The sequence below is a fragment of the Myotis davidii genome, unplaced genomic scaffold (assembly GCF_000327345.1).
Source record: "Myotis davidii unplaced genomic scaffold, ASM32734v1 scaffold164, whole genome shotgun sequence".
Taxonomy (NCBI): domain Eukaryota; kingdom Metazoa; phylum Chordata; class Mammalia; order Chiroptera; family Vespertilionidae; genus Myotis; species Myotis davidii.
The window spans coordinates 2,040,410-2,053,135 of NW_006296417.1; the positions used below are offsets into that span (position 1 = coordinate 2,040,410).

Sequence of the window (12,726 nt, forward strand, 5' to 3'; positions counted from 1 at the left end):
TCACTGTGCACATACACTCACTGTGCTCAGACAGACACCGTGCACACTCACTGTGCACACACACCGTGCACAGACACTCACTGCACAGACACACCGTGCACAGACACTCACTGTGCACACACACACCGTGCACAGACACACACCGTGCACACTCACTGTGCACAGACACACACCGTGCACAGACACTCACTGTGCACACACACTGCACAGACATTGTGCTGGTGAAATGCCCCGCGCTCATGCTGATGGGGTGGGGGTGGAGCGGGGGCAGGAGCCAGGGAGTCAGTCACAGGTTGTGTGCTCGGTGTACCAGCTAATAGTGCGGGTTAAGTGTTAACACGTTAATAGTGCGGATTGACTCTCAACCGGTTAACAGTGCGGATTTTGTAATCAAAGAAAACACGATAATTTCAAGAGAAACATCAAAAGTCCTTGGTGAGTGAGGTTCCCATCAAGACTGACATGACTGCAGCTTGGTCTCTGTTACTCGCCATCCTTTTTTATTTTTTTTTAAACTGTATTACTGATTCAGAGAGGAAGGGAGAGGGAGAGAGATAGAGCATCAATGATGAGAGAGAATCATGGATCGGCTGCCTCCTGCATGCCCCACACTGGGGATCCAGCGCACAACCTGGGTATGTGCCCTGACCGGGAATCGAACCATGACCTCCTGGTTTCATAGGTCAGCGCTCAACCACTGAGCCACACCGGCCGGGCTGTTCACCATCTTGACCTCCAATCACATTCTCACATTTTAGCAAATGTAACTCAAGCCCACAGTGCAGGTGCAGGTGACCTTTTCCTTTCTGTTGTTTCCCCCCCCTGTGGTGGTCTGATTGTATGTCTGGTTGTGTTGGGTGGTAAACTTCCGAGTCTGTCAAGTGTGCTGTAACTGTTTCATTCTGCCTCTTAATTTCCCCAGATCGAGATCGAGAGAAGCCGGTATTCAGACCACGAGCTCCGTGCGTTGGACGAAGCGCAGCGCCTGGCAAAGAGGAAAGCTGACCTCGATGACGATGAAGATGAACAGAATATATTGCTGGTTCAGGATTTGGAAGAAATTTGGGAGCAGAAATTCCTACAGTTCAAACCGGGAGCTCGCATAACAGGTGTGTGGTCTTTCAGGAGAAAAGTGAAAGAGGAGGAGGAGGAGAGTATTCTGGTTCCCAAACGAAAGACAGTCGCTTAACCCTGCTCAGTGTTTTAAGTAACACATAATTGCAAATGACAAATCATCCGTCTCTCAGGTGGGAGGAAAATAATGTCTCCCCCGTTCCTCGCATCCGCCCCTAATAAAATTTAAGGCCTATAGTATTTTTGAATAGGAGATGAGGTTGGGATAGCCTTCTTTCTCAGTCAAACTTTAGAAGTGTTTTCTGAATTTACCTCCTAGTTTGGACTGAGAGGGGGAAATTAAGCCTTTTCCACTAGCTCCTGGCGCTTTATCTGAAAACCCTCCTAAAACCCAGGGTGAGTCCTGTCCTGTTTCACAGAGGAATGCCAGGGAGAAAGCGGGGGCTGGTGAAGTCAGAAACAGCGTCATCACCAGGGAAGGTGTGGGGTCTGAGTTACTGTGGGCATTGCCTCCCTTTCAGAGGCGGAATACTTCATGGTTTGCTCGTCAAAGGAGAAGTCCAGCTTTTGGGTTCCTCTTCTTATATTTTAGTTTCCTGGAGATTGTGAGGTTTTACCTTGGACGAGGCCAGAGTTAGAGAGATGGGTCAGGGTTGTAATTTAATTAGAGCAGTCCCCCCTTATCCTCAGGGAATACATTTCAGGACCCTCCCCACCCCCCAGTGCGTGCCTGAAACTGGATAGTACCAAATCCTGTGTATACTATGTTTTTCCCTATACATATACACCTATGGTAAAGTTTAATTTATAAATTTGGCACAGGAGATTAACAACAGCTAGTAATACAATAGAATAATTATAGCTAACAACAGCTAGTAATATAATAGAATAATTATAGCTAACAACAGCTAGTAATACAGTAGAATAATTATAGCTAACAACAGCTAGTAATACAGTAGAATAATTATAGCTAACAACAGCTAGTAATACAATAGAATAATTATAGCAATGTACTGTAATAGAAGTTGTGAATGTGGTGTGTCTTTCTCAAAATACCTCATTGTGTTGTACTCACCATTTCACGTATAGGAAGCACTTTATGGCTTCTCTTGGGCAGATCTGAATGGCCAGCATTACTACTCTTGCACTTTGGGGCCATGATGAATGACATAAAGGTTATTTAAACACAAGCACTGTGACGGTTGATCTGATAACTGGAATGGCTGAGTGACTGACGGGCCAGGGGTGTATACAGCCTGGGGACGCTGGACAAAGGGATGGAGCAAGACGGCACCCCATTTCATCATGCTGCTCAGAATGTGGTGCAGTGTAAAGCTTTTGACTAGTTTATTTCTGGAATTTTCCATTTGTGATCTGATTGCGGGTAACTGAAACGGCAGAAAGCACAGCCACAGATGGAGAGGGACTCTGTCAGTTTTGTTGGGAGCAAGCATGTGGCTCTGCCTTAAAGGAAGGCTGTAAAGCTCTCATCTCCTCGGTTCTGGCAGATCACGTGCTCTCGTCCCCTCTGACCCCCATTTCTTCGCAGAAGCCGATGAGAAGAACGACCGGACCTCACTGCACCGGAAGCTCGACAGGAACCTCGTTCTCTTGGTCAAAGAGAAGTTTGGAGACCAGGATGTTTGGGTGCTGCCCCAGGCAGAGTGGCAGCCGGGGGAGACCCTCCGAGCAACAGCTGAGCGAACCCTGGCCTTGCTGTCAGGTAAGTGCCCGTCCCCCTCTAAACCCTATGAGGTGCCGGAGGATTTAAAGGCCGACTGAGCACGGTTTAAAGGTAAGGATTTTCCTTAGATCAAGTGAGAGTTTCTTTCTCCCACTGAGATTTTTAAACTTAGTACATTGATTCTTGAACAACATGGGTTTGAACTGTGCAGGTTCGCTTATATGCTGATTTTCTGGAATAAGTACGTACAGTGCTGTAAGTGTATTATTTTTTTAATAACATTTCTCTAGTCTACTTTATTGTAAAAATACAGTATGTAATACACACACGGAATATATGTTAATTAACGTTATTGGTAAGGCTTCTTGGCAACAGTAGGCTTTTATAATTAAATTTTGGAGGAGTCAAAGTTATATGTGGGCTGTGGCTGCCTGGGGTGGGTACCACTTTGTTCAAGGATCAGCTGTACATTCAGCACTGTTGTTCCTACCATTCTCTCAGCCTGCGTCTCTTCGTAGCCTTGCTCTTTGGCACCGCCACTTACCTGTTCACCCACTAGAAGCCTCAGAGCTATCCTTGAGCGCATCCCGACGTCCATCACTTCTTGAGTCCTACCCGGTCTGCTCTGAGTACCTCCTCATTCCCACAGCTCTGGCGTTGACACCTTGACTTCTCCCCAGGGTCTCTCAGCCTTGCACTATTGGTGTTGGGGCCAGAGTATTCTTTGTGGGCACATTATGTGCCCTGTGGCATGTTTAGCAGCATCTGTGGCCTGTACCCATTAGATGCCAGCGGCACTGACCCATCCCCACCCCCTGTAGTGTGACAACCAAAATGACAGCCAAAATTATCTAGATGTTGCCAGGTAATAGCTGGGGAGCGAAGTCACGGTGCGTGAGAACCATGACACTGGATGCGTAAAGTAGATTCTGAATTCGTTCTCCCTTTTGTGTCACAGCCTTCAGTGCTGCCGGAATGAGCTTGCTCAAACACATCCCTGTGGCTTCTCCCTAGAATCCTTACAAGGTTTCCCATAAAAGTTCGGACATTCAAGCATGGCCTGCAAATCCTTTCTGCTCTGATCGCGAGCTCATCAGTCTTCCGCCTCGCCTCATTAATGTGCAGTCTGCGTTCTAACCCAGCAAACCTTCTGCATTCCTTGCATAATGTGGTCTTTCATGCACCTCTGCTTTGATGCATGCTGGTCCCCGATTGGATGCTTTTACTCCTCCCTGGTCTGACTGCTCCGTGTTTAAGTCTCAGCTCGTTGGTTAAACATGCTGTGGTGGGAGTTTCTCCAGGCCTGCGGGTAGAGAGAGCTCCTCCCTGCGGCTCCGTAGCTCTGCGTGTGCCTCACTCAGTGTACATAGCAAACACTCGCCTTCCATTTGCCGGCCTGTGCAGGCGGGGTCACCGTGATGACGTCACAGGACATTCCCGCTCCCTGGGAGCCTCTGTTCTGGTGGAGGATGCTCTTTCACTTCCCGTTGCCCTGTGATGGTTTAGTAACATGTTTCCCTCCGCAGCCAGAGTTCTGACTCCCTTGAAGGTCTGCGCAGTATCTATTCCTCTCCATCACCCCGGCTTTTAGCGAGTGTCTGGCCCGAGGAGGTATCTCCTGAGTGTTTTTGAGAAAGTGGATTTGGCAGCATATGTGCACAACCACTTAACTGGCCCTGCCCCCATCTTAAGTACCCGTTCCCTAGCGGGGCCTGTGTGGCCTGAGGGAGGGAGCACGGCAGATAGGGTGGGTGGGGCCTTGCTGCGCCCAGGGGTCCTGCAGAATGAAGCTAGCATTTGACATTTTCAGGGGTGGTGTGAACAGTGCCTGTTTGCCAGGCCTCCCCAACATGAAATATTCCCTTTTTAATTTTTGCCTATCCAGTCGGTAAAAATGATTGCTTTTGGATGGGCATTTTCCTAATTGCTGGTGAGATTGACCATCCTGTCATGTCTATTGGCTTGTTTGTATTTCTTCTCCCGTGAACTACCTGTTCAGATTCTTTGCTCATGTTTGTAGTGAACAGTTTCTTTTTTATTTTCTTGATTTTATTATTTCTTAATCCATTTTCCCCAGGTTATAGAAATTAAGTGGAAATTTCAGAAAGGTACAAAGAAACATACAGATATAATCTCGCCACTCACAGACCCACTGTTGACATTTTGTATATAGTGTTGTTGTTTTTTAATACAGAGAATGTCAATTCATTGTAGATGGTGAAAAATTGATCCAACGGTGTCTAGTAAACGTATCACGGGGTAAGAAGTAGTTTTCCCTTCTCAGAGGCAGTCACGTGGCATCGGCAGTTTGGGTATGTTTTTAGAATTGGCACATATGGTATCTGCTGCTTTTACCCACACAGCGTATTTATACAGTTACGCACCTTTTTTCTCCTCTTACATAGAGCCTGTAGTCATCTATATCAGTACACAGACATCGCTTGCACTTCAGCACCAGCGTGCTATTTACGTGTGCGTGTTCTGCCGTTTGCTTAACCAGCCTGTCGCTTTTACAAATAAAGGGCCAGTGACCGTCCTGTACACTCATCTTCGCTCCTGCAGGCAGGCAGAGTTGCTGGGTCACAGGGTCTGTGTAAGTAAAGCTGATACCTTGCCAGTCACAGCAGTCATTCTCATGCACATCCATTGCCGAGTCCCATGTTTTCTTAACCTCGACAAGCAGTGTGCCGCTCAGTGTTTGAACTTTAGTAATAATAGGTTGTTGTTTTAATTTCTATTTCTTTAATAATAGGATTGAGCCTACTTTTTAAAAAAAAATATATTTTATTGATTTTTTACAGAGAGGAAGGGAGAGGGATAGAGGGTTAGAAACATCGATCAGCTGCCTCCTGCACACTCCCCACCAGGGTTGTGTTCGCAACCAAGGTACATGCCCTTGTCCGGAATCGAGCCTGGGACCCTTCAGTCCGCAGGCTGACGCTCTATCCACTGAGCCAAACCGGTTAGGGCGGGTCGAGCCTACTTTAATGAGTTTGATAATTGGCTTCCATGTGAACTTCCTGTTCATATGGTTCATTTTTCCTTTAGATCTGTTTTGTTTTCCTTGTTGATTGCTAAGTACGTCTTATACCTGCAGGCGTTTCTCTGTTGAATGTGTTGAAATATTTTTTCTAGTTTGTCATTTTGGCTTTGCCTTTTTTTATGGCTTTATTTTTCCTTGAAGAAAGGTTTAATTTTTATGTAAATGTCTTCTTTAATTTTGTGTTTTGTTTAGACCTTCCTCTCTTAAAAATGATGCAGAAAGTAAAGTACTTTATGGTCTCTTTTTTAAATGAAAAACTAAAAAATATGTTAACATTTAGAAAATATTATTAAATATCCATGAAACCATCAAAAATGAATAAAATTCTAATGAAAAATTTAAGTCTCTGTTGTTAAATCTTTTATCTGTGCGGTATCATTTTTGACATGAGGGCTGAGTTCCAGCCTTATTTTTCTTGTTTAGCTCGCCAGTTCTCCACATGCCTTTCAGTAATCCATCATTTCCCCATCCTTTGAAATACCGGACTGGGGTTATTAAGCCCTTCGTTATACATTGGAGGACTTACCTACCTACCTTGGTCTTTTAACTCTGGTTATGGTGCGTTCCCCCTACAGAAGTCAAATCAGGTTCTTTTCATGCTTCCCGTGAGACACTCCTTTAAAGGGCTGACGAGTTTTGCTTTGCAGATACCGAGTGACTTGGTCCTTCACCAGCAGACGGTGACAGGGCTGAGCCTAGAAGATCGGTGCCGCGACACGCAGCAGTGGTGTTGGAGCTGCGTTGCCGGCTTCCGTCTGAAAGCGGAGGCGTGGCACACGGAGTGGACCCCGTGCATCGGCTCTTCAGGAATGACCGCGAGGACTCCTCCCTGCCCGGGATTTCTCTGACCTTGGCCGGACTCCACAGGTGGGTGTGTCCTCATCTGGCAATTCTGTTTCTCCCCCTCCCTCAGAACACAACATGGAGGCCAAGTTCCTGGGAAATGCACCCTGTGGCCACTACAAGTTCAAGTTCCCCCAGGCCGTGCGGACAGAAAGCAGCCTCGGGGCCAAAGTCTTCTTCTTCAAAGCACTGCTCCTCACTGGAGACTTTTCCCAGGCCGAGGAGAAGGGCCGGCACGTGTGGGTCAGCAAGGAGGAGCTGGGCGACTATTTGCAACCCAAATACCTGGCCCAGGTGAGGAGGTTCCTGTTGGACCTCTGACGCACTCGGCTGCCCGAGGACGATGCTCGGACAGGTCTGCGACGGGCCCCAGGGACGTGTTGTGGTCGCCCCATCTGCAGGGAATCTCAAGAAGCGAACAGTTCTGAGAAATAAATGAGTTGGTCACTGTGTGGTCTTGGCTGGTGTGTCCTTTGAGGAGGACTGGCTTCTCCCCCTGCGAACGGAGGGCCAGCTCCGAGGGTGTCACATTGCCGTGGTGATCAGCTGGCCTCCTGGGCCAGGGAGAAAACAAGGAAATGAGTGTGAAAATGAGTGTGAAAGCCTTGTGTTTTGTGACAGCTTCTAGGCACGTGTGTGTGTGTGTGTAATCTGTATAGTTTTTTTCTTTTAACCATTTTCCCTTTTGTTATTCCCTCCCCTTCTACTTGATAGATGGAAGTATCAGTCTAGCCTAAGGAATAATTCCTTCTCACTTTCTGTTTCTCTTGTTTTATTCATTGTCTTTATTTTTTCATTTTTTTAATTGATTTCAGAGAGGAAAGGAAAGGGAGAGAAAGATAGAAACATCAGTGATGAGAGAGAATCATTGATCGGCTGCCTCCTGCACGTCCCCCAGTGGGGATGGAGCCGGCAACCCGGGCACGTTCCCTGAGTGGGAAACCATGACCTCGTGACCTCCTGATTCATAGGGCGACGCTCAACCACTGAGCTACGCCAGCCGGGTCTGAATTGGCTTCTTTCCCCATGAGGACTGAACTTGGGAGTCAGAAAGCCTGCGTTTGAATTATGACCTTCAGCAGGTTACAGCTACTCCCATTGTTAGCAGCAGTGGCCTGACCCTGAGTGCTAGGCCCATACCTGCACCACGCATTTCCGTTCAAACCAGCGGGGCCGGCATCATCACGCCCTCATCCCTGCGTAACTGATGAGAACATAGACTTGGAGAGATTAGTTAACCTGCTTAGGGTAACTCGCTAGCAAGTAGCGGGACCAGAATGAACGCTGATCTGTGTGGAAAGCTAGTTCTTAGCCATCTTTAGCTTTCCCTCTCATCCGGAAGACACGAGACTCATTCTCAGTGGACATGGGAATTTCTGTGAAAGTACCTCGCACTGTGCACAGCTTGTTATACACACTCAGTAGTGGTTCCTCCTTCCAGAGGCTTTAGACTCCTACATTCTGAATTCCGCTGTATCGTCTAGCTTTTACATCTCCCATTCTTTCCTTTTCCAGGTTTTATGTTAACCAAGCGTTTCTGTCCGACTTGTCTGATAAGGGACATGGGTAGTTTGGACATTAGTGTGTTCATTCCATGGCCAATCTCAAAGTGCATGCGTGGCAGTGCCATCGTCACAGCCAAGGGGCTGGGCATGTTACCCCCACCCCACCCCACCCCGGGCCAGGAAATCCGGAGCCACTGTTAGCACAGGCTTATGGGGCACTAAAGCCAGAATAGACCCGCCGACCTATTCTATTACACAAGCAGGGGAAAAGACAGCAGAGAGGCTGCCAATTCAGTTACTAAGAGCGCTAAGCTGCAGGCACGCACAGCAAGATGAAGATGAAGCCCGTGTGCCGGAAACCTTAGGGCAGCCCCCGCCCCTTCTCCCTCCCTCCTCCCCGCCTCTCCCCCCTTCTCAGCTTTATTCCGTGGAAGCCTGGATTGGAGCCAGTCATTTCGGCTGTCAGTCAGCTTCCACTTGCCTCGAAAGCCCAACACCACAGGAAGCGAAGGAAGAATCTGCTCTGGGCCCTGCTCCCAGGAGAGGGGTCCAGAGCAGCTGTGGCTATAAAGGTGCAGGGAGAGGCCCAGACAGCCAGCACGCTGCAGCGGAGGGGCTGGCCCTGGGCGGTCCCCTGTGAGTCCCGGGTGGGGACAGCCTGGAATCGGTGCATGTGTGTGTGCGCGCGCGCACATGTGCACAGCAGCCACTCTGCCCCAAGCCATCCTCAGATGGGCCGAAGAAGCCGGCAGCAGGCGTGTTGAGGGTTTGGCAGTGCGGGAACACCACTGATTCCTGAAAACCTGGCTACCCAGGCCCCAAGTCGCTGCTGAGCCCCTGAGAAGGGACAGGGGAGGGAGAGACTTCCAGGTTCTCCATTGGAAAAATAGCCCCAGTGCGATTAGGGAAGACAAAATTGGGGACATCTTGAGAACGGGGTTCGGGAGGACACCTCCCGGCTAGGGATCCTTGGGATTTTCAGGGCTCTGAGAGGTCACCCGGGACTAAAGCCAGGTGGAGGTGGACCGGGTTAGGCAGGGCTTCAGGGCCGCTGGGCTGGGCCCATATGCATGAGCGCCACAAGGTGGCAGGATTTGCCTGACAACCAGGTCCCTCGCAGCCTCGCTGCACCTGGCTTGAGGTCACTGCCTTGGGGAAGCGCCCCCAGTGCCCTGCTCTGTGGGCTGGAGGGGCAGCCTGAGGCTGATGTGTAACCAGCCAGGACAGATGTGGGGTGCGCCCACTTACTCTGCCTCCCGTGATGCTCTGGTCGGGCGAGTGCGGAGACTTCCTCTTGCCATGTGCTGATCAGGGAGGTGAAGGGACTCTGGATTTAGACTCCTGGCCTTGTACTCAGCTATGTGATGCTAAAGCCACCCCCTGCCCCCTGCTGTCTGGACGCTCACCTTTGCATCACAGAGTTTGCACACCTGCCCTCAAGGTAATCTACTGCGGGTCACGGACCCCTGGGAAGGCCCGAGCTGGAGCATTTGGGGAGAAATATGAAGAGGATTTGGAGGAGAGAGCGATGAGACCGAAGAGACTGAAGTTACTCAATTTGGAGACAGGAATGACGAGAGACTGAGTCTTCAAGTGTGTGTCTTACTTACACAGGGCATCCCGGCCAGTCTCCTGTCAGTGACGGGCAGTAGCTTGAAATGCAGTAGGAGGAACCCTGGGAAATTGCCACATGGGAAGAATTCTTTGACATTTAGGACTATTCAGCATTAAAGTCAAGTTCTAAAACGTTGCAGTTGCCATGCAACAAGAATTTGTGGAAAAATCGGGATCAAAATATTCCTGGGCAGCCCTGGCCAGTTGCTCAGTGGTTAGAGTGTCATCCCTCGGACTGAAGGGTCAGGGGCTCCTGGTCAAGGACATGTACCTGGGTTGCAGGTTCAATCCCCAGCTTCAGTCGGGGTGCATTCAGGATACAACCCATCGATGTGTCTCACATGGATGTTTCTCTCTCTCTCCCTCCCTCCTCCCCTTCCATTCTCTCTAAAGAGCAATGGAAACAATAACCTCAGGTGAGAATTTAAAAAAATAAGTAACGATAATAAATACTCCTGCCAAAGTCCTCATGATGGCGGGGCAAGACAGTAGACCCACCAATCAGCAAAGGCGAACTATGCCATAGGGACATGTGCTGTGCACCCAACCCGGGCGGGGGGTCAGGGAGAGCTGGTCAGGGCTGAGCTGAGGCCTGAGGAGTAGGGGAGTGAGCCGGGGAGGAGCATGTGCCCCAGAGGCCTGAGAGAAATTCTGTGGGGCTGGAGTGTACTGCCTGGGGGGAGTTTAAAAGTGTTTTAAGGTTTTTTAAAAACATACACACACACACATATGATTAGTGAGTTTAGAGAGAAAGGGAGAGAGAAGTATTGATGTAAAAGAGAAACATCTGTTGGCTGTCTCCTGCAGGGATGGAGCCCACAGCCCGGACATGTGCCCTGACCGGGAATCAAACCAGCAACCTTTTGGTGCATTGGCTGATGCTCATCCAACTGAGCCACACCGGCCAGGGCAGTTCGAAGTTCTTCATGGTCCGAGACAGCCTAAGAGCTGTTTTCCTCGAAGGCAAGACAGTGAGTTCTATGGTCTCTTGTTACAGGGGGCTGGATTCTAAAGCCCGTGCAGCCCCGGCCGGGTAGTTCAGTGGGTTAGAGCATCGCCCCCATACACCAAGATGGTGGGTTCCCTCCCCAGTTAGGGCACATACATGGGTGCATAAATAAGTAGAACAATCTCTTTCTCTCCCAATTTTTTTTTTTTTTGTGGGGGAGGCAACCAAAATTTTTGGTGGCCTTGACTCGACAAAAAAATAAATAAAAATAAATAAGTAGAACAAGTCCATGTTTTTTTCTCTCCTTTCCTCTCTAAAAATCAGTAAAAATGATAAAATAAAACAAAAGCCCATGCATAAGTCACAGATCACGTTCACAGTTACTGTTGTGCTATCTCGTAGGAAGGTCTCGCCTTGGTGACTGGCGCAGGCCTGTTGGGAGAATCTAATGGCCAATTTCCTCCATGGATGGGACCAACCTGGGGTATTTGGTTGAGCACAAGATTACCCCGCTGAGGGGCTATGCAGTATAAAATATTAGGGTTCCCAGACCTCTGAGGGGCCGTTGACTGCAGGTCTATGTGCCCCCCTGCACCTCCCCCCCACAAGGAAAGGCCCAAATGAGGGCAGTTTGGGAGAAGAAGAGGGGATGCCAAATCACATGACCTCAGCACCTTGAGCTGCTCACACAGATAGGCATTTGGGATGCAGGGTGGAGTGCCCCATCCACCGGAGGCTCGCGCCAGAGCCCGAGCCTGGGGGCCGCGAGCTCGTCCCCAGTGGAAGGGAAAGCCCGCCTATGGTTTCTTAGTCTCGCCTGTAGAAATCCCAGGATAACACTTTGAATTCCTCAAAGGCCAGTGTGCACGTGACGTGACTCTGTGGTATCCGCATGGTTCCCTGTTGTTTTCGTAGCTCCCTGCACCCTCCACCCGTAGCAGCTAATCCTCAAAGCAGGTGACAAATTAGCATTTTTTTTTAAAGGGGAGAGAGCCGGGCGTTGGCAAAGTTCTTAAGCCAGCGATGAAGTGAGTAAGTTGGGTAATGCTGGCCGTAGCCACTAAGAATATATGATGCGTGTAGTAAGGGCGGTGGCTTTCGTGGGTGGCATGTAAATCGACTGAAAGCAGGTCCACAAACTCCGTTCACCCGCAATAAAATAAGAGCTTGACTTTTTCAGATGACTCCTCTGAAGCACATGGCACTCACTGGGATGGAAAAGTATGTGTGTTCAAAGTATAACGTAGTCAGACCTGGTGCACAGCCTTTCTGAACAGCATCCTCCCAGCCATTGTGCGTGTGTGAGAATGAAAAGTGTTTTATGCGGCTCTGTCCTCCAGCAAAGACCCACGGCTACGTTTTCCACCACGTCCGTGGAGAGCACCCCTGGACGCTCCCTTCCCCCAACCCCGTTTCTCCCCGATCTCCAACGCACAGCCACACGCACAGCCTCCCCCCACATCCTTGAACATCTTGTCACACGGCTTTGAATATTCACATCACACACCAAGAACTGCAGATAATTCTCATCACATACACACACCCTTGAGCGCCTGCTCCTTCCACACATTTATACGGTCCCTGGAAATACATCTGATACATATGTACACGAACACACACACCTACACATTCTACACACACACACACACACACACACACACACACGCACACACCTTCGACATTGATGCCCTACCACACCGAACACCCTTGAGCATTCGCATCACAGATGCTTGAATATTCCCCTCACGCACCGTTCAGGTCATTTGCCTGTTGCTCTCAGATCCGCTCCCTCCCCTCCCCGCTCAGCTCTGCAGTGTGTGTGTTCCTGCGTGTGCACGTGTATTGAGGGGGATGCTGAGCCCTGAAAATGACCTTTTTCCAAGCTTTCTTGCCACTGGATTCAGTTGGGTTTGGCCTGTAGGAAGTAGAGAGGGGAGGATGAAGGGAGAAGCAGGGTATTTCTTCTCCTTTGCTTTGGTGGCATTCCCAGCACCCCCTCTGTGGTCCCGTTGCA

At 49.4% G+C, this 12,726-nt stretch overlaps 1 protein-coding gene across 1 annotated transcript in view; it reads left to right on the top strand.

Annotated features, from left to right (window-relative positions):
• Window positions 1-7,096, top strand: part of MRPL46 (mitochondrial ribosomal protein L46) — a 7,651-nt gene extending 555 nt beyond the window's left edge. Inside the window, exons 2-4 of the mRNA XM_006771782.2 lie at window positions 923-1,109; window positions 2,624-2,797; window positions 6,715-7,096. Coding sequence (XP_006771845.1) covers window positions 923-1,109; window positions 2,624-2,797; window positions 6,715-6,965 — 612 coding nt within the window. The 3' untranslated portion in view covers window positions 6,966-7,096. The remainder of the gene's footprint in view (window positions 1-922; window positions 1,110-2,623; window positions 2,798-6,714) is intronic.
• The last annotated feature ends 5,630 nt before the right edge of the window (window positions 7,097-12,726 follow it).